The sequence below is a fragment of the Penicillium oxalicum genome, chromosome V (assembly GCF_001723175.1).
Source record: "Penicillium oxalicum strain HP7-1 chromosome V, whole genome shotgun sequence".
In the NCBI taxonomy this organism is placed as follows: domain Eukaryota; kingdom Fungi; phylum Ascomycota; class Eurotiomycetes; order Eurotiales; family Aspergillaceae; genus Penicillium; species Penicillium oxalicum.
The window spans coordinates 2,971,168-2,990,406 of record NC_064654.1 but is presented as its reverse complement, the minus strand read 5'-3'; the positions used below and the strand labels follow the sequence as shown (position 1 = coordinate 2,990,406).

At 51.1% G+C, this 19,239-nt stretch overlaps 9 protein-coding genes across 9 annotated transcripts; 3 read left to right on the top strand and 6 right to left on the bottom strand.

Moving 5' to 3' along the window:
- Nucleotides 1-886: 886 nt before the first annotated feature.
- Nucleotides 887-2,173, bottom strand: POX_e07047 (uncharacterized protein; the record flags this gene model as incomplete). Its single annotated transcript, XM_050115858.1, has 1 exon — nt 887-2,173. The coding sequence occupies one exon, from the start codon at nt 2,171-2,173 to the stop codon at nt 887-889; it is 1,287 nt and encodes a 428-aa protein (XP_049968318.1).
- Nucleotides 2,174-3,228: 1,055 nt separating this feature from the next.
- POX_e07046 (uncharacterized protein) lies at nt 3,229-3,558 on the top strand (the record flags this gene model as incomplete). Its single annotated transcript, XM_050115857.1, has 1 exon — nt 3,229-3,558. The coding sequence occupies one exon, from the start codon at nt 3,229-3,231 to the stop codon at nt 3,556-3,558; it is 330 nt and encodes a 109-aa protein (XP_049968317.1).
- Nucleotides 3,559-6,336: 2,778 nt separating this feature from the next.
- Nucleotides 6,337-7,227, bottom strand: POX_e07045 (uncharacterized protein; the record flags this gene model as incomplete). Its single annotated transcript, XM_050115856.1, has 2 exons — nt 6,337-6,687; nt 6,790-7,227. 2 exons carry the CDS (start codon nt 7,225-7,227, stop codon nt 6,337-6,339), a joined length of 789 nt encoding a protein of 262 aa, XP_049968316.1.
- An 883-nt stretch (nt 7,228-8,110) lies between these two features.
- On the top strand, nt 8,111-10,573 carry POX_e07044 (uncharacterized protein; the record flags this gene model as incomplete). Its single annotated transcript, XM_050115855.1, has 2 exons — nt 8,111-8,695; nt 8,762-10,573. The coding sequence occupies 2 exons, from the start codon at nt 8,111-8,113 to the stop codon at nt 10,571-10,573; spliced, it is 2,397 nt and encodes a 798-aa protein (XP_049968315.1).
- An 812-nt stretch (nt 10,574-11,385) lies between these two features.
- On the bottom strand, nt 11,386-11,866 carry POX_e07043 (uncharacterized protein; the record flags this gene model as incomplete). Its single annotated transcript, XM_050115854.1, has 2 exons — nt 11,386-11,675; nt 11,767-11,866. 2 exons carry the CDS (start codon nt 11,864-11,866, stop codon nt 11,386-11,388), a joined length of 390 nt encoding a protein of 129 aa, XP_049968314.1.
- Nucleotides 11,867-12,835: 969 nt separating this feature from the next.
- POX_e07042 (uncharacterized protein) lies at nt 12,836-14,191 on the bottom strand (the record flags this gene model as incomplete). Its single annotated transcript, XM_050115853.1, has 1 exon — nt 12,836-14,191. The coding sequence occupies one exon, from the start codon at nt 14,189-14,191 to the stop codon at nt 12,836-12,838; it is 1,356 nt and encodes a 451-aa protein (XP_049968313.1).
- Nucleotides 14,192-14,449: 258 nt separating this feature from the next.
- Nucleotides 14,450-15,323, bottom strand: POX_e07041 (ATP synthase subunit delta; the record flags this gene model as incomplete). Its single annotated transcript, XM_050115852.1, has 6 exons — nt 14,450-14,482; nt 14,541-14,630; nt 14,707-14,795; nt 14,884-15,014; nt 15,090-15,112; nt 15,192-15,323. The coding sequence occupies 6 exons, from the start codon at nt 15,321-15,323 to the stop codon at nt 14,450-14,452; spliced, it is 498 nt and encodes a 165-aa protein (XP_049968312.1).
- A 1,260-nt stretch (nt 15,324-16,583) lies between these two features.
- On the top strand, nt 16,584-16,873 carry POX_e07040 (60S ribosomal protein L29; the record flags this gene model as incomplete). Its single annotated transcript, XM_050115851.1, has 2 exons — nt 16,584-16,751; nt 16,838-16,873. The coding sequence occupies 2 exons, from the start codon at nt 16,584-16,586 to the stop codon at nt 16,871-16,873; spliced, it is 204 nt and encodes a 67-aa protein (XP_049968311.1).
- A 660-nt stretch (nt 16,874-17,533) lies between these two features.
- Nucleotides 17,534-19,192, bottom strand: POX_e07039 (uncharacterized protein; the record flags this gene model as incomplete). The annotated part of the gene is made up of 2 exons (XM_050115850.1): nt 17,534-18,810; nt 18,934-19,192. The coding sequence occupies 2 exons, from the start codon at nt 19,190-19,192 to the stop codon at nt 17,534-17,536; spliced, it is 1,536 nt and encodes a 511-aa protein (XP_049968310.1).
- Between the last annotated feature and the right edge of the window lie 47 nt (nt 19,193-19,239).

Here is a 19,239-nt window from a genome sequence, read left to right as displayed (position 1 = left end):
ACCTTCTAGGTACTTTTATGTGCCGTTGAAGAGAGAGGTATGCGTCTTCGGAGGAATTAGCACGGACATCCGCATTCTGGCTACGCGGATGACACCAGAGACGGAGTGGATCATGTGTTGAGAACCAGGCGTGGGGGAGGGTTGGCCCGCCAAGGAGTGGATTCACTTGGTTCATTTGACTATTTGAACCGCTACGCTGTATTTCCAACTACCTGATTTAGTACATGGACCAGAGAGTAACCTTGGTGACCGAACCGGGGAAGACTAACTAACGTTCCTGTTAAGAAAGCTCTTTCAGCATTATTTCATGGCTAACCTGTCAGAACTATCGTTCGGTCAAGGATCCTCATTTGCACAGTAATAATGAAACCCGAAGATGGAGAAATGAAAAAATGTGTTCAAGTTCGCACTGCCATGCAGTGTATAGTAGAGAGAGGTATCATAGTCGTGAGTCCAGAATTAATAACAGATTTGCCTTCTTCAATCTCCAGGACGTGCTTGCTGGCGAAAACCTGCTCAACGGGACCTGTGCCACGGAGCGGGTGTGTTGATCACAAGTAGTCCATTCCCAAAACCCCCCGTCCAAAATGATGTAACGCCGCGTCAAGCCTCCTTGGTCCACTAATGTGAGAGAACAAGTTGAAGACGACCAAAGAAAGAGGTAGCCCTTCTGGCCCCAGATGCAAGCGCATCGTCGCTTCAGACTCCGTCAAACGAGACCCGGTCTCGTTGCCAAGTGGAGTTTTATCATCACACCCACAAAAATACCAGATCGGTCTCAGTCCATCCTCGGCATTTGCTCAAAAGTGCATCCCCAGAGAGAAATTCCGAATAAAGAATTTCAACCTGAATAAACTAACGCTCTTCCTCTCTCTTTCTGTCCATCTCATCGACTCGCCTTACGGCGGTGAATACGTCGGACGTGGTCTTTCATGTTATCCACACGGCTAAACACTCGCTCACAGCCGTCCCACTCGCAAATGACACCAGGGTTGTGCTTCGCCTCGTGGCGGGTCCGGTCCTTTTTACTCGAGAACCCGCCCTGTGTAGATTGCGGGCACCCATCGTAGCGGCAAAAGAGGTGTTTCCGATGACGATTGAAATGCTTGCGAAGATCGCATCCACGTCGGAACAGGGCTTGTGAAGTGCATCCCGGGTGTGCACATCGCCAGACCCCTTCTCCGGCGGGAATTCCGTAGTGAGAGAGATCGCTTGGGTTAGAAGATGGTGAAGATGGCTGGCCGGAGGAAGAAAAGGGCTCGAATTCCGAGAGAACAGTAGGAGCTGGAGAAGAGCTGAGAACGGAATGAGATTCGAGAGATGGAGAGAGGAAGTCTTGATCGACTGACTGGCCTGTTGTAGACGTGGTGATGGCGGAAGTCGGAGCGGCAGTCGGAGCGGCAGTAATATGGTGTGTTGTGTTGGAATGAATGGCAGACCTTGAAGGAAGGCGACTGGGTACGACAGGTGGCCATTGCGGCTCATCTGAGAGGTCCTCCTCAAAGGTGGAATAGTGACCCGAAGGGTAACCTGTCGACGGCATGGCAAGAGAGTCCACGACCGGGTATATCGTGCTTTGTTGATACAGGTTGCTGCTGGGATCATTGTCCATGCACCATTTATCGATCTGTTGCGCTGTATAGCCGCCAGAGGCACTTTGAAATGGCGAAAGCATCGAAGGTCGTAAGGGTGGAGAGGTCAAAAATGGATGCACGAGAGGGGAGGTGGTTGTTGACGCCAGCGTGAGATCAACGGAAGCCCCCGAGTACGAGTACGAGGAGAGCGCGGCATCACTGATACACGACTCACGGTCTGATAAATGACTCTCTCGCGTCAAGAAGGAATCCACATCTTGTCCAGTGCGACGAGGGTACGTGAAAGAGGACTGAGTGTCCATGCCTGCTAGTCTGGAAGAGTTCGCTGGTGCGGGCGCCGCGCGGATGGGACGAGGATTCGACTTCATCGAGCTGTGGCTGGCACTGCTATAGGAGAGGTCATCTTTCACAGTGCCTTCCCGGTGTGGAAACCCCATCGCCAAAGCTGTGCGCGGGCTCATTCGTGAGCCTTGGAGGTCGGAATACATAAGCGAAGCCTCCTCGGCCAGAATGTTCCAGCTGCGGTCCTCAATGTTGAAGTCTAGCGTGAGGAAGATGGAGGAGGATCTGGCGCGCATTGGAGAATGAGATGCTTTTGCGACCCGGCTGAAGACTTCAGAAGTTTGTCATCGGCGTTGACGATCCCAAGGCCAGGCAGATAATGGACGAAGTATCTTTGAGATATAGCGGATGGCAACGTCACTTGTCTCACTTTGGAAGAAAGAGTCGATCTCTTGCCAAAAGGTGCCCCAAGAGAGCTGAGTATTTGGACAACCGACAACAACGTCGAGTAAAGACTCGAAAAGAAATCTTGCGGTGATGGGATCAATGAAAAGGTCAGAGAATGAGGTTTTGCATATGTCTTTGAGATTCCTAATTCTCAAGAATGTCGAAATGGTGCTGGACGAAACGAAGTCAGAGGGACGTACAACGTTGAGTGTTCTTCAGGCGATCGACTTTGCTTGTATATAAGTGTGGAGAGACCGGGACATTGAATTCGCAACAATTTCCCAGTCGGGCATTTGGTGAGTAAATGCCAGGGGGGAGGATCTCTGGAGGAACGATCTGCAGATGAAATGACTGGGATGCCGGTAAGACGATCGTAGAGGAATACTGAAGTAGACCTAAAGAAGGGTACACTCCAAACCATACGGAAAATTTGAAATTCACTGAAAAAAACATACACCACTGAAGAAAAACAGAGAGAAGGGAAATCCGAAATCCGAAATTCGAAAATAGGCTGATAAACCAGTTGAAATGTTGAATAAATCCATTCGCGACCGAGACGCTGATTCGCGAATAGTAAACATCTTTGATCGGGCTAGGATGCGCCCCAGAAATTGTCACGTTTGGGGGGAGAGGGGGGGTATAATCCAATGAATAAAATCCCCCTTTTTCCGTCTTTGCCTTTGACAACGATGGGTCCGGCATGGGAAATGCTGGCCCCAAGTTCGTCGCTATCCGTGCATGAGACCTTTTGGCCAATATGCACCATAGGGATGCAATAGGCTCGGTACAGTGAACATCCATGCATCTCATCACGTTGCGCGCCTCCTAGGTCAAGAGGTGAAGATCCACGTTGGGCTTTGGAGCGGGCTCACCACAATGAAGGCAAGTTCAATCGACGATGATGATGCCGCCGACGTCTCAGGGCTCAGACCTTGATTTGGCGGGACTGGTAAGAGATCACGGCCGTGCAGTACCCGCGTGCAGGGGGGCCGCTATCTCACGGTCTCGCCGAGTGCAGCGCTGGAGTCCATTTGCTCGCTGGCGGGCTGTGGCTCCACGCGATGATCCACCAAAAGGAGGCTCTCTGGTGGACGGCGGGAAGCCTGTTGAAGCGAGATCGATGAACTGTACAGATGCAGAGGCTGTCGGAAGCAGGACGATGGAGATGTGTCATAAATCATCTCCATCGATGCTTTTTAGTCTCTTGCTCAATGATGGAATCAGGATGGTCTAGTGGGCACGAATGGCTCTACAGGAGGGGGGGGGTGCTTCCTCATCTCCCCTGGAGTAAAGACGGACGATTTTCTTTGAGGAATTCAGAAATTGCCAAGTACAACAGACCTGGATCGGGCAGTGAAGATGGCCAATGCAGACAGTGACGAACGCCGAGCAACTCTCAATCTGGCCAATCTGATCGCCCGTCAAGTCGAGGTGAATGGAAGAAAAGTACGACGCATCAAGGAGACTTGAGAGTAACGGAAGACTCGATGCCGTGACCCGTTGAATGGATCCTGTAAAATACGCGGAGTGGGGACGTGTGGGTGGCACGTGCAGGTGTGCATGTGTACAGCTGTACAGCGAGACTTGTACATTTCATGGGGCGGCTTGGGGCTTGGGAAGACTACCCGGCCGTTGCAGGCACAGGGTGTGGTTGAGCCTCCAACTCAGAGCCCGATGAGCCCCACGGATTGTATTTGGGGCCATACTGGTACGCGACGAGCCCAAGATCCACCGGGACGTTGAACTTGGCCTTCTCCCGCCGGACAATCCTTACTCCAAATTGGATGATTATTCTATGGCCCAGTCAGGTGCAGTAAACAACCTATACTTAGCAGCACCTCCCCTCCCCACCGAGCATCTCCGTGGGTTGATTCGCACCGGCTGTTGGAATGTTTTGGGGAAAAGGCAGTACTCGTTCAGGGCGTTCGAGGGCCGTCGTTGTCCATTTGGGGCAGACAGTACACGGACGCACCAGGGCAGGGGTTCAGAGAGTGTAGGTGTTTAGTGTGGCTATCTGCTTCGGAGATGACGCGTGAAGTATACACCTTGGCATCCAACCCCAGCTAGCCCCGTGAGGTGGTGGATTCCAGTCACAGAAATATCCGGCCGTGCATAGAGGTCACCAGTCAGACGAGGGTTTTTCCCACCGTTACAGGGAATTAAATCGTCTCTGGGGCGTGGACTCTTCCTCAGGTGATAAACCAGCAATTGCACAGCTATTCCCTGCGGTCGAATCGCCGAATTGTCGCAGAGTTGCGGAGTTTGAGAGTTTGCGCGGAATTTGGAGGAAACTTCGGGGGCATGTGGGCAGAGCTGTTACAGCATCTCGCTCGACCCTGGCGACCGAGCCCTGCCCTGGGTGGAAATCTTTCCCTTGTCCCTGTGATTTCTATTGCTTCAGACCTCTATCAAAATATGATACATGAACTCTCAAATAACCGTTCTGGCGTTCATGCGAAACGCCGTTGAGTTGTTTCCCTTGTTCTGGCGGTACAATTGCCTCTAAGTGGAACATCCCGGCGACCGATAGACAAGCATTTCCTCGAGTCAAAGATGGCCCAATTCGGCAGGAATGCGAAAGAGATTCCATAACAGTGAGGAAAGGTCAGCTGCCGGCTAGCTACAATCATTCGATGGATGCGGCTCAGCAATCAGGCATCGTTGGCCACCAGGACGCAACGGCGCGGCAGCGTAGCGTTACTTGCCAGGCCAGGCGTTCCGAGCGGCACCTTCAAAGCCACAATGGGACACTGCATACTCCATCCACACCACTTAGAGCCTCAAGTCCCAGGAATTGACAATTCAGTCCTGTAACTTCCAAGGCTTGATCGAGTGAGACCTTGATGAAAGGGTCATTTTTAGCTAGATACCCCGACCGGCGAAAATATGCGTGCCTGGCGAGAGTCTTCCAACGCCGGTCAAAATGATGAAGACGAGCAGGAAGGCAAGTCCAATAACATTGACGAAGCAACATGGCACATGTAAGCAATAGCGTGGACGCGTCGACCTGAGCTGTGAAAACGCCTAACTCTACCTCTCCCCCTCCCTTTGAATGTTAAGTTGTACGGTAGACCGACCTCTCTAACCGAACCAACCTTTCCCCCACAGTCAGATTGAATGATTGGTTTGACTCCACTGATCCAGTGCTTAGCAAGCCCTCAGCCCAACCAAATGCCCCTCCGAGTACGCCACAAGGCGGAGCGTGAAGACACCCCTGGATCGAGAGGGACAGCGTTAGATCACGTCGATTTGAGCGTGGTGAATTCACTCGAGCCACATGCTCAGTTGCAACACAATGACAGCTCGTGGTACTAGTAGTACACATATGTACTTAAGCCCAGAGTCGAGGCGAACAGTCGCGCTTGCATCATCCCATCTGAAACATGAGCCAATAAGTTTGATGCGCGGGTGGACGTGTGAGGCACAGATCAGAGATGGTTGAAATTGCTCCCCCGGAGTTAAAAGAGGGCCCGATCGGGGTTAGAGATCGAATTTAAACCTTACGCCCGAGGATACAATACTTGCGGTGCGCTGGAATGACTCAGTGTCTCCAACTATCCATAATTATGTAGTGAGCAGTGGCTTTGGCGCTGCATGTGTGTTGCCAGTATATATCAATAGCATGCACTGTACTCTAGGCAACCTTTGAAAGATCTACCTAGGTAGTACCTAAGGCAAGATATGAAAGTGAAATTTGTCCCATGAGTTTTGTTGCAATAGTACCGACTTAACGTACCTTGGAAGTAAACCCACGCCTCATCAATCATCACCACTGACCTATCAAGCGACAGTTTTTTTTGTTCTTGTTTCTGATAGATTAGGTACCGAAGAAATTCAATATGCGCGCATCAATCATGCACATGGTTCGGAGATCGCTCATCGCAAAAGACATGTAAATCAAACGTTGTCCTCGCAAAACATGTCTAACACAAACTCCTTCAGTCTATGTATATTGCTCTCAGAGGGAGGCACGAAAAAGAAAAGACCCCCAAATTCCCCCCGGTCCCAGATTCTACACCGTAGCATCGGGTTCTCGAAGAAGGGGCGTGGTGAAATCAGAAACGGACTCGGACTTGCCACCATCCCGGTACAAGATGTAGTGCTGGACAATGAAAATAACGTCGAAGAAGATGCTGATGTTGCTGAGAAGTAATTTCGCCGAGTTTCCGGTGATGCCGCTCCAGTCACTCTGTAGACTCGAGTCCAGGACGAGCTGCAGCAAAGAGAGGACACCGCCAGTGATGTCCAGAAAAATGATCCAAATGTTCCATCCCACTGTGGACTGTCTTTTGTAATTCAACCAAGCCTGGGGGATGTATTTGACCGTCGTGACGATTAGTTTGTCATACGACAGGGTATAAATCTACGCGCAGCTTGTCAGTCAATCTCAGGGACGAAATTAACGTAGAAGAAAACCCACAGAGAGAGGGAGAGAGAGAGAGAATGATTCGACAACACTACTTACAACATCAATCCAGGCCCAAGAGGAAGGGGCATTCCCGCCATCTGGACTTTGAACCAACACGATGCAAGTGCCTATCAATGGTGCCAATATACAACCACTAAAGATGCCCCTCATCACCCAGCTCACACGTTGGCGGCGGGGGGTGTGCAGTCCCGAGAGCTGAGGCCAAAACATCAAGTATGCGACGAAGCACATGACCATGCCCAGCACAGCGAAAGCCAGATCGTTAACCTGAACAGTCGGCTCGGCTGCAGCGGGGTGCCTAGCCGCATACTGTGATCGAATGACTGGAGAATAGAGAAAAGTGGCAGTATATATACTGTAGCAGGTGAAGCCGAAGAGGTTGATGAAATTATAATCGATGGACACACCAGCTGTGGACTTCCGGCGCCACATGGAGATTGGCAAAGGGAAGAATGATAAGGACCAGCTCGCCATGCTGTACGAGGTCATTAACTAAGACAAAGATCTCATCTCCGAATACACAAAGCCAGCAAGGGGTTGGATCGGGGTATAGGCAACTCACTATGTCCATCCCAAAAGTCTGCGATCATGCTTATCAGTGTTTGTTCCCTAGAAATCTTAATTTTCGTAGAGGCCTCTTACCGGGAAAGCGCCCGCGAAAATATTTCTATTTGAGAGCGCCCCATGGTCAAAAACTGCAAGGCGTTCCTTCTATAAATGCTTCGTCGACTGCCTCGTCGCACTCTCTATCTCGTCAAGTGTCATCAAGAGATTCAAGACCGACGCGCACCTCCACATGTGGCATGCGGAGATAAGGTCATGTGATTTAATCAGATGAGACTGACGACGAGAGGGAAAGCGGTCGGCATGATCTGCCCGTTGCTCTGGTTATGCGCTGGCGCCCTAAACCCAAAAGAGTAGAGAGTTGACAGCGATCACCTTGACCGATTGTTGTTGCTCGTGTGTAACTCAAGGTCACTACGACTGCCAACTTTGTCAAAAGTCACAGTTTCAACCGCTTTCAATTGTGCGACATCTTCTACAGCCCTCTCCCCAGAGTTAGGCACAAAATCTTTGCTGACATTCACTCTTCATCAGGCAGACGGTCGCTGATTGTTTATCGTTTTCGAAGAACGGCCCAGATTCCCAAAGTCCCGACACTTACTGGGTCGAGCTCTGAAATCCACGGATTGAGGTCGCCGTCATACCGCGATCAATTAAGCGTGTCTTCTCTATCGCATGGTGCATTCTTCGGATCGGGGGATCTGAATAGATCTCCTTGGAACCTGCTTGTCCTGATACCCCAACATTCCAAGGGACAAGCCGATCCCGCGGAGCGGATTCGACATCCGTCATCATGGCCAATTCAGGTCTGACGCCGGCTGGGAGCAGCACATATTCCTCCAACACTCTTCATGTCGGGGATGGGACTTGGGATACGCAGCGCGATACTTTCTTGCTACCCAATTTAATGGGTCTCAATTTTGAGACAATGCGATACAATGGTCAGTTCGCAATCCCCCCCGGCCTCACGAGCTTCAATATGTGCCTGTGCTTACATGAACTTCCTTCAGGTATGGGAAATCGGTTCAAGGACATGGCTGGATATCATTCTTTGATTATTGCGCACGGTGTGATTGCGGCCATCGTTTTCCTAGGTCTCGTGCCGATCTCGATTTTAACAATCCGATATTACTCCCGATGGAATCCGTTCTGGGCATTCAAGCTCCACGCATGGTTCCAAACTCTCACACTCCTCTTATCAACCGTGGTATTTGTTCTAGGCTGGTTTGCTGTAGGGCCACAGCGCAGTCTCACCAACCCCCACCATGGAATCGGTCTCGCTATCTATGTCATCGTGGTCTTTCAGGCTTTCCTGGGATGGTTCTTACATCGAAAAGAGAGCAAAAGAGTACGCCATCATGTTCCTCTGAAGCTTGTGGTAAGTCCTCTCTATGAATGTATCTGAGCGTCACGAAACTATACTAAGAGCTTGCCCATTTTCCAGTTCCATCGCTGGTTGGGAAGAACATTGGCCATTCTAGGCATTGTTCAGATCCCCCTTGGTCTGACACTCTACGGTTCTCCCAAGGTTCTCTTCATTCTTTACTCAGTGGTGGTCTTTGCACTTCTAGTGGCGTACTTTGTTTTGTCATACCTCTACGACGATGAGGGTTTCCACTTGGCCAGTGAACACGGGAGCAAATACAGCGGCCCTTCCGTTATTGAAGAACATCACCACACAGAAGGTGGTGGTGGTGGCAGTGGCGGCGGCCTGGGAGACGCTCTGGCAGGCGGTGCTTTGGGGGCCGGACTAGCCTCGATCTTCAACAGACAGGGCCGCGGTCGCGGTCGCCGCACAAGCGAGGCATATGAAGATTCTCGAACTTCCCTGTCTGACGAAAAGTACTCCGATGAGTCCTCTCGTAGCAGTCGAGGAGGATGGGGTAAAAAGATCCTCGAAATTGGGGCGTTGGCTGGGGCGGGGATGCTTGCAAAGAAATGGTGGAACCGCCGGCGACAGCGGGAAGACGACAGCGAAGTCGGTCGCTATAGACCTGCACATTCCCGTAGCCACAGCTACACCGAGGAATCTCTCAGCAGGCTGGAAGATGGCCGACCAGAGCCTGCCCATCCCCCAATCACTGCCCGTCCTCCCAGTCGCGCGCCCAGCAGAACTCAAAGCCCTGGCTCGTCATACTACTACGAAAGCACGTACTTGTCTGAACATCCAGATCGTCGTCCATCACATGGAGTGAGGGATGCCTTGCTCGGTGGAGGCGCTATTGCCGCTGTCAAGCGGCTTTTTAGCCGAAATAAGGACAAGGACGATGAGGAAAAGCGTCGGCTGGAGGAGATTCGTCGAAGAGACGAAGAAGATGAGGCTCTTCAACGCGCGAATAGCAAACGTCGAAGACAGGAGGCAGCCTCTGGACCATATCCCCAAAGACGAAGACCAAGCTCCTATACAGATAGTGAGCTGACACCAACTGAGCTGACACCTCGCCCTCGCCCTCCCACACAACGAATCACATCTGGCAGCTCGCTGCTCACGGCAGAGCCCATGGCAAGTGGTGCCGTTGGCGCTTCGTCAGATATGCCGCCCTTGCCTCCAATTCACCAAGAACTTTCTGGCGATTTGCCATCACCCTTGCGTCCACAGTCTCAGTATTCTCACCGTACCGAAGATATCGCGGCAGGTGTTGCAGCGGGCTCTGCACTTGGTGCTGCCTCTCGTCGTCGCAATAGTGGCAGTCGTCGCCGAGGTGACAGCCGTCAGCGATCGGATCACGTTGAATCACCTCCCGTGTCCGTCAAAGTGAAAATGCATAACGACGGCCGACACGTCACCCTCCGTCGGCTCACTGAGGAGGAAGCCGCAGCTCAGCGTGAAGCGCGTCGTCGCGAACGCAGGAATTCGCGCCGCCGCGGCAGCAGCGCCGGTTCATTCTCTGGTGACGAGGGTCGAGACTATGACCGCTGGAGACGTGTCGAAGAACTTGAGCGCCAACAGGCCGAGCAAATCCGACGGGAACAAGAAGCTGCCGCTGCGAGTGCAGCACCCGGTGGACTTGCCACTAGTGTGCCTCCTTCCTCTTTCCATCCCTCTCAGTCACAAATTAGCCATCTTCCTCCGCCCCCTCCGATCCCACCACCAGCCCCATCCAGCATGCCTTACGGTCCAGGGAGTGTGACTTCACCTGGAACGTGGACGGGCACAGAAGCTAGCGGGTCCTACGCCAACAATCGGCGGCGTCGGCGGGCGGAGCGAGCCCGGGCCAGGCAGGAGAGACAGCAGCACGGTGTAGAGTTTGAGTGAGCACGTCATGTCTAATGAAAGTATTCCGTTTTGGCTTTTTTTGCTTTCCTGTTATTCCTCCAGTTTCGTCTGTTACTTCTTTCACTTGTTTTTCTTCCTCGTTTCTGCAGGATCTTGTTCCTTGACGACCTGTACACAACGAGCTTTCGCACCTGTTGATACGACTACCCTCCTGTTATTCTGATCTCGATGTCATGACTCGTTGATTGATCTGTGGACATGAATTTTCATGGTAACGAATGTTGTTTACTCGTTAAATGTTGGGTTTCTCTTTCCCATCTTCCCATTTATTCTTTCAAGTTGAGACTAGATGGGATTGTACGCAATTCCCGCCTCCCTGCTCAGCCTTCTTTCGATTGAGTACTTTGGCTCAAATGGCGGAAGGATCCATGCGACAATGTATCCCATATTTATAGAAATCTCGTGTGTAGGATTCGCTAGTGCAGTGTTTGTTTCCTATACAATTTCGTTCATCATCATGGGATCCGCCAAATCCTACCTACGTCTTTGTTTTACTCAAGACTTCCATGAGAAAAGATGCTTCCAGACTCCACATGAGTCTACCTCCTTAACTCTGCCATAGAAACGCCAGCTAGCCCCAAGTAATCCCACTATACCGTTCTTATATTCAGCCTACACAAGTAAATGACCTCCCAACAAGGCTACCTATGTAAGGAACAAAGATGGTCTTGATAGGTAAAAAGCAATGGTGACATAAACTGGCCCGGTTATATTGATGCATACAAAATCAACATTACTTCATCATTTCCACCTGATTCCATTAGAAATTCATCAAGCCCCACCATAATCTCTCAGAGAGATGAAGTCTTAGTCGGTTTTCCAGCCATGGGAATCCAGCGAGTGCTCCCAGCGACATCTTCCCGACGACGTTCATCTGGGTCTGCATTGGTCTTATGACGATCTTGCTGATGAGGTGCACTTCCAACTATGCCTGCTTCTTTCCCGGACTGAGGCATGTATGCGGTGCTCGAAGCAACGCTTTTGCTGCGGCTTGAGTTGGGGTCTGCGGAGCTCTCTGAGTTGTGAGACCGGTCGGCATAGCTTGATGTCGGTCCTCGTTGGGAGTTTAAATCATTTGATACTGTGCAATTAATACTCATGATTAGCAAATAAGGTGATTCGGGTTTGCTTGGAGACTGATTCTTGCAGAGGCCTATGGCTGAAATATAGACCATGATGAAGCAGAGGCAGGTTGGTATCGATGCCCACATCAGGGGTCTCGGGAATCGGCTTACCGTTGCGCTGCGCGCTTTTGCTTGATTGATCCGACATATCTGTGGCTTATTTGACAACTTCAGAAGAATCGTCTTTCCTTCGAGAAAGGGAATTGCACTTTCAGTCGAACTATTCAACGGCTTTGAACAACAAAGAAGCCGTTCGGTTGTTTTAAAACAGATAATGCGGAGTACTTGAATGACGTGACCGTGATGTCGATAGGAACGATCATAGCCCAATCATGAGGATTCAACACAGCGGTTTCATACTGGGATGACCAAAGTGCTCCTTATGTTCAGAGGCTCTTACAAATGTTTTGGAGAAGATCTTGCTCTAGACCCCGCAAACTTGATGATCTCCACATGCCAAGACTTGACACAACTATGACAGAGTCGCACCCTGTAGAGAAGACCCAAGGTGCTAGCGATCATCCCGACTACGAAGATGTGCCAGAGCTGGAAAAATATGCAGTCATCTACTTCCAGTACAAGTGACTGCACCAACCCTGGTGAAGGATGATACATTCACTTAGGCTTGGTCTTTCATGTGGAATTCGAGGTTTGACGACGTACCTGGTGGAGGCGGTGGTCCAGATTTGGAGTATGAACACCACAAGCCTAACCTTGCACCACCCAACTACTATTTGCGGTCAAATTTGGGTGCTACTGCGGATGTTTCCGAGGGAAGAAATGTCATTTTGTGACGGGTGAATAGCCAAAATAGACTTATAACCAGGACGTACCCGCATGTAAACATGACGAACCGAGTGCGCGTCCTTTTGACTCCACCCAAGGAAAACTAAGAATGATCCAGACCAGCGCACAGCCTAACGACAGAGTTTAAGTGCCATGCTTGGCGTAATTGTTATGAATGGAAATGATGGCGGGAGGGGGGGAAAGTACTGCGATGTTGACAGTGACAGTCAACCAACCACGGCAAGCGTCTCCCAGTTAAGACTTTAGCTCCAGCAACGTGGGAAGGTTCATGAATGAATGGCGGGAACCCTTCAAGCAGTGCTCTCGCTTGTCATCGGGAAAGTCCGTCCACAAGGGCTTCAACCACATTTCGAAAAAGTGACCAGGCCGTCCGGAAAATGGCAACAACTATCGCGACAACGCGGAAGCTCTTCATGGTGCCCAACATGGAACGCAGAGCAGCAAAGGCACGTATTATCAAGCCAGGTAAGGTCACAAAGCGGTAGGTGAAGACAAGATTCGAAGCATGACGGGGCTCTTCTTCCAATGGCCCTGACTTGCCGGACAGAGTGGAAGCGGCAGCCATCACTTCGCGAATCGTTTTTGCGGCCTGGAATTGAGCCATGAATGATCCAGACCGCCAGATAAAGTGAATTGTGAATGAAACGCGCACAACATCAGACAGTGGGCTATTCGACGGGCCCGCCACGGTGTTCTCGGTGCATCCTGGTGAAGCACTTCCCAGACCCGAGACTAATTCTTGTTGAAGATCTGAGAATGGGCGGTTGTCGATATCGACGTCTGCTGACAATCTCTGTGAAGTGGGTGGATGCAAAAGAGGAGAATGAATCCCCTTGAACAAAGAATTCGAGGCATGTGGCAAGCCGAGATGTGGTGTGACTCTTCGAGTGGACGCATAGCTTGATCCTTTCCATTTCTTGGCCTGTCTTCGCGGAGGCTGCCGAGCAATATGGTTGACTTTTCTTGCAGCTCTCGAAAGCAGATGTCCTCCACGGAGTTCCCGTACGGTAGAATGCAGCGAATGCGGCGCCAGATCTCGTGAGCATTGGAGGTGCCTAAGGGGTTCTCGGTTTCCAGGCCCAGCATCCATGCTCGCATCTCGAGAAACATCAGGCGAATGCACGACACTTGAAAAGGAGCTGGCTTCGTCGTCAGCCGAGAATTGACGTGTGTGTGGTCTGGTAAAAATATCCTTGGAGCTGGGAAGGTAGGGCAAGTTGCGCTCTGACTGCCCGTCAAACCACTGGCTTGCCGAAGCCAATTGCGGCGCTGAAGTTGTGCGCCTTTGGGGTATCTCAGTGAATTCATCTGGGTCTTCGCAACTTCCAACATGGCTGAGAGAAGCCGGGGTATTGCGAGGGCTCCTTGGTCCGTTGTAGCTATCGAGGGGATAGAAGCTGTCCATCGCAACGTCCCAGTCAATTCGAGGGAAGGAGTCGTCTCCGTTTGCATTGAGAGTCAAATTCGAGAAATCATCAAGGGCGAACTGAACTCGATGGCTCGCTTTTTGCTCGGTGTTTCTGGCGCTCACTGGCGACTCTCCGCCGCTAAGCAGTTGATTTTCGAGTGCGAGAGAGGGGGAGCTCGAGCAGAAAGGCTCAATTTCAGCACCTTGCATTTCCAGGCGAGTATCAATGCTCCCCAAAGGGGTCCTCATTGATTTCATCTTGACTGTCACGCGAGAAGAAGATTTCCTGGGTGTAATTAATTCATCGTTTTGATTGAAGAGAGTAAAGGGAGGGGTTGACTTGTCGGTGAGGAGGTCGATCTGACCACTTCCCAACTTGGCAGTCGCGCTCATCACATGTGTCACATGTTCAGTCTAGGTCAGAGACAACAGAAGGGAAGAGCGTTCGAGAGAACAAAATTGCTGTAGTTCTACACTTTCAAAGTAGCGTAAAAGCGCTCAAAGGGTTATATACATCTATTTGACATGGGCCTGCAGAGTCTCCAAAACCTGCGAGGGGAAGTTAGCGGGCAGTACTTCATCAGATTCGCGTCCAATACAATCATACCTCAAGCTCGATCTTAGCCTCAGCAATGTCCTGCTCGCTACCGTTGCCACCAGCGATCTTCTGGGCCTCGGCAATTTGGGCACGGATGGCCTATATCGGAAGATCGGAAGAATTAGAGAAACATCAAGTGAGATAACGTTGGTGTAGAAAATGGCTCGAAACGTACCTCGGCGCTGAACTCCTCCAGAGGGTAGCCCTCAACGGCGTTGATGCTCAGCTGAGAGTCGGGCTGAACGACGGCGAAGCCGCCAGACACTGTTGCCATGATCGAAAGTTAGCTGCGATATTCTAAACAGATGTTTGCGATCTTTATTCAATCGGCGGACAAGGAGGTTGACCGTACGGAAGTACTGCTTGGTGGCACCACCCTCCTCGACAATCTCAACGAGACCGGGCTTCAGCTGCTCGATGGAAGGAACGTGGTTGGCGAGGACACCCATATCACCGGAGGCAGCGGGGATGTTGACCTGGGTACTGCAGTCGCGCGTACTTTGTCAGTGAAATTTCTAGAATGCGACAAGGTCGGGCACGGTGGAATAGGAAACGCACACGCCAGTGGAGCGGTAGATGGTCTATTAGAAAGCAGACTTATTAGTTGATATGTTCTCCCAGCGAGCAGAATGCTGGTTCGGAGGATCGATTCGGACACACCTGGTGAGGGAGAGTCAGGGACAGCTTGATCTTGTCATTGACGGCCTCAGCATATCCGCGGCGCTGAACAGGAGCGCTGAAGAGGGAAGGACGAGCCCTCAGGGCAGAGCGGGCGAAGCGGAAGGAGTTCATTTTGCAATGGTCTGAGAATGCAAATGCCGGACGTATCCCTCTCGAAAGTTGCGTTGCAAAGGTCGAAGTCAGAGCGCCGGTTGTTCCCTAGCGGCTAGAGTCACGTGAACAGACACCCGGCAACCATCCGGTATCCATCACTAAAAGGCTTCATTGCAAAGGTCCGTTCATCCGTACTTTGGCACGAATAGACATGCTAAAAGGAACAGGGTGAACGTGATATTTGGTAAGGGTACCGCAGCACTCCGGGCAGGGATTTGTGGTAATTTATACTAAGCTATCATTACTCCCTTGTATTGTTGAAGTGAACGTGGCCAGAATGCACCCAACGGATTTTACTTTTGAGTACTTGAGAATGCTTCAAAGTAAACACCTTTCATATTCCATCGAAGTCTAGAGCACAGGAAAGCAAGGACCTTTTGTGTTTTTTTATGGGAAAGGTGACATATCTGAGATTCAGAGTGTCCTTTACCATCGATTAGTCTCTCTGTTATTTGAGCGGATATATCACATGACCTTCAAATTCAAGATCACGTGATTACAACGCCATCGAACCGTCAATGTTGGAGCAATCTGTAAAAGCCTGGCGGCTGGATTTCGTCCCTATCTAGCATATTCCGTTCTCAATAAAGATAGATATCAGCAACTGAGGGTGATACTCAACATGACTAACTTGGAGTGATGTCAAAATCTTAGATGTATGGGAGTAAACGGCCGCGCCATGAGGGGAATGACGTCCGTGCACTGCCTTCCCGCGGCGGTAAGCGAGATCCCACACAAACGGAAAAAACCCTAGCCGAACCCATCCATTTGGGCTCGACTTCGACACTCACGCTCCCACTTCACCATCCCGTCCACGTTAATCGACAACACCCGTCAAGATGGCCAGTACGTTACCCGAATCGATCAGTGTTTCGCGCGACCACTGCTACGTCTCCCGAGGCCGATTTTCCCACGATCACTGACAATCCGTGCTCTTTACAGAGTCCAAGAACGCGTCCCAGCACCACCGCAGCCAGAAGGCTCACCGTAACGGGTTCGTATCCCAATTCGCCTGTTGCAACCCCGCAGCACTACATTCCAATGATCAAACGCGACCGGTTTCATTCGAGGAACTCTTCCAGGGAGGGATACATGAGGGCCAAGTCGGATACACGACATGGATGCAATGAGCGACAGCAAATCGACCATTTCGCCAAAAATCCTGTCGTGACACGTCTATCAATGGCTCTCCCTGCAATGGGTTCCCTCGACTGAAATATGGCTTGCAAATATGCACCGACGATAGCCCAACAACCTGTGCTGACTTGGCTTTGTCCGAACAGTATCAAGAAGCCCAAGACCAACCGTTACCCTTCCCTCAAGGGTGTTGACCCCAAGTTCCGCCGCAACCACCGTCACGCCCTCCACGGTACCGCCAAGGCCCTGGTATGTTGAACCACGCTGCATCACGACAAGTCGCGTTTATCAGCCACGCATTTTCTGCCCATATCGGAAACTGACAAATCAAACAGAAGGAGCGCAAGGAGGGCAAGCGTGAGGTCGCATAAACGTGGACGGAATCGAAAATGAAAAGTTACGGGAATGGGGACTTCTGAGCGCGCAAGGAGCCAGAGAACATAAACATTATGTGCAATGAACCTAGAACAGACGGTTTCGCTGTCTCAATCGAATGAGCCTGGTTTCTGCTTATTCCTTGCGCGGTACACCTATCTGAGGTTGTTTGATACAAAGAAATCAACAGGCTTAATTCGATACCCCCCCACAGTGCTGTCTGTGTCCAGTTTCGGGGAAACCCTGCCCTCGCGTTCCCCAAGCTTCATTCAAGCTTTTTCGGCGAGGGCTTTCTACTGCTCTGTGCACATCAGATCGCGTCGCAATGCCTCTTTGCGACTATCTTGGGTATCTCCCCAAGCTCCTCTTCCTACCCAGCCCTTGATTATCATCATTATCATTCCCACGGCATATGTGTGTACAGCAGCGTGCTCTCTTTATGCGCGTCTGCTGAAGGATTTTTTCAACGTGCCAAGAACAATTGCCCTCTTCATATATCTACTACTCCCTCGCCTCTCAATGGCGGGTGCGTTGATCGATGGAGGGCAACATATCACTACTTTGTAGAAATTGTAGTCCAATTGAACACTTTCCCTTTTCATCCCTTCAATCCAATTGCAATATTAATCTATTTCCAAAAATTCATATCCGCTCATTTATATCTTCCAGACAATTAACCTCTTATCAAACCCGCCACTGATCACCCACTCCTCCCGGGCATGTCCATCCTCTCCAGGCACATCAACATATCCTGCCCAGATAGTCCGAACCTTGCACCCTGGCTCATGACCCTGCTTGAGGTTTGCAACCACTTTGCCGGTCTTGATCTCAATCCCTCTGACCACTCCGTCATCACCATTCACCCATACTCCTGAACCGTCAGGCCGCCAAGCAACTTGCGGCGTCGAGTATGATGTCTGGGGCGCGAACGTATTTGCTTGGACCAAGATTGCGGCGTCTTCCCGGTTCTGTACGGCGAGCGCTTCCAGAGCTTGCGATGCTTGTGTTACAGCTATTTCTGCCGTAAACTCTTGAGCGTCACTGGGAGCCGGCGTTCGGGGGAAAAGAAGGCGGACTATAATCACTTTCATGTGAGGCTCTGAGGACGTAGCCACGGCAAGAAGACCAGAGTCCAGCGGGCTCAGTGCCATATGCGATGGGGAAAAAGCTACCCATGCATTAGAATGCGGTGCGAGGTTTTGCTTTCCGAGCAAACGACATTCAGGGGGGCCTTTCTGCGATGAGCTTTGGCTGCTGTCACTCTGTGACTGCTGCGCATTCTGCTCGGGAATTTGCTCGGCCTTGTAGTAGTATATGTGGCTAGAATCGCGGCGCGAGACCAACAGGATCAGTTCTCCAGAGTCCACGTGGCGGACGAACAATAGTGACTCCGGATTCGAGGCCAGCTTGATACATGCAACAGGATCGCCAATGACCGGTGTGACATCTTCATCGACAAGTCGGATAGTTACCTTGTACAAGAAGATTGTCGCGTCCCAGCCTGCGGTAGCAATCCACAGGGTCTTGGAGTCGGCCGAGGCGTCCGAATCCTCGTGTACGATTACCTTGATGGCGTATTTGGCATGATCTTTCCTGCTCAGCGCAATCTCTGAGCCATGCTGGAGAAGAAGATGCCCCGACATGTTGGTCATGAGGATAAAGCGACCCTCAAGAATTGGCACGAAGGACAGGACGGGGGAATCCGATAGTCCGGTGAATGAAGTCACATGGTCGTTGCCCGGTTTAATGTCGAGTACGTGCATTTGCCTATCTGCACCCGTTGACATGATCAATGGCCGTGGTCCAATCGACGAAGCATGTCCAGAAGCGCCGCTGGCCTCTTCACGCGGACCTGAGTCTTGCCATAGCTCGACTGAGGCAGCGAGCAGGTTCGCAGATGATGGAGTACAAAGAACGGTTGGTTTATAGGGTGCTGGTACTCGTCAGTACACACATTCGCATCTTTGAAGCCGAGTGTTCACACTCTAAGGCATTCAACCTCGAATTCAATCAAGCCCCTGCGACTGCGCAGTTAGGTGGAAAGGTCTTCACTTACACGGGGTCTTCCACGTCACAATCTCTCCTCTGGCATCACCCAGTCGCTCGAAATTCACGCTTTGGTCGTACGCTTTCTTCTCCTCCAACAGGCTTTGAATCGTCATATTGTGAGTGTCGTCGCCAGATGTCTGCCCCACGTCTGGAGGCAGGCCGGCCTCACGAATGAACGCCCGCAATGTCTCTGTGAATGCATTGGTTCGAAGAAACCGAGCGACTAAGGCGCTTGCTAACGTGTCTATTTGCTTGGATTGTGACATCGTGGAGACACTGGTGTATTGGCATAGATTTTGATTCATCAACAACA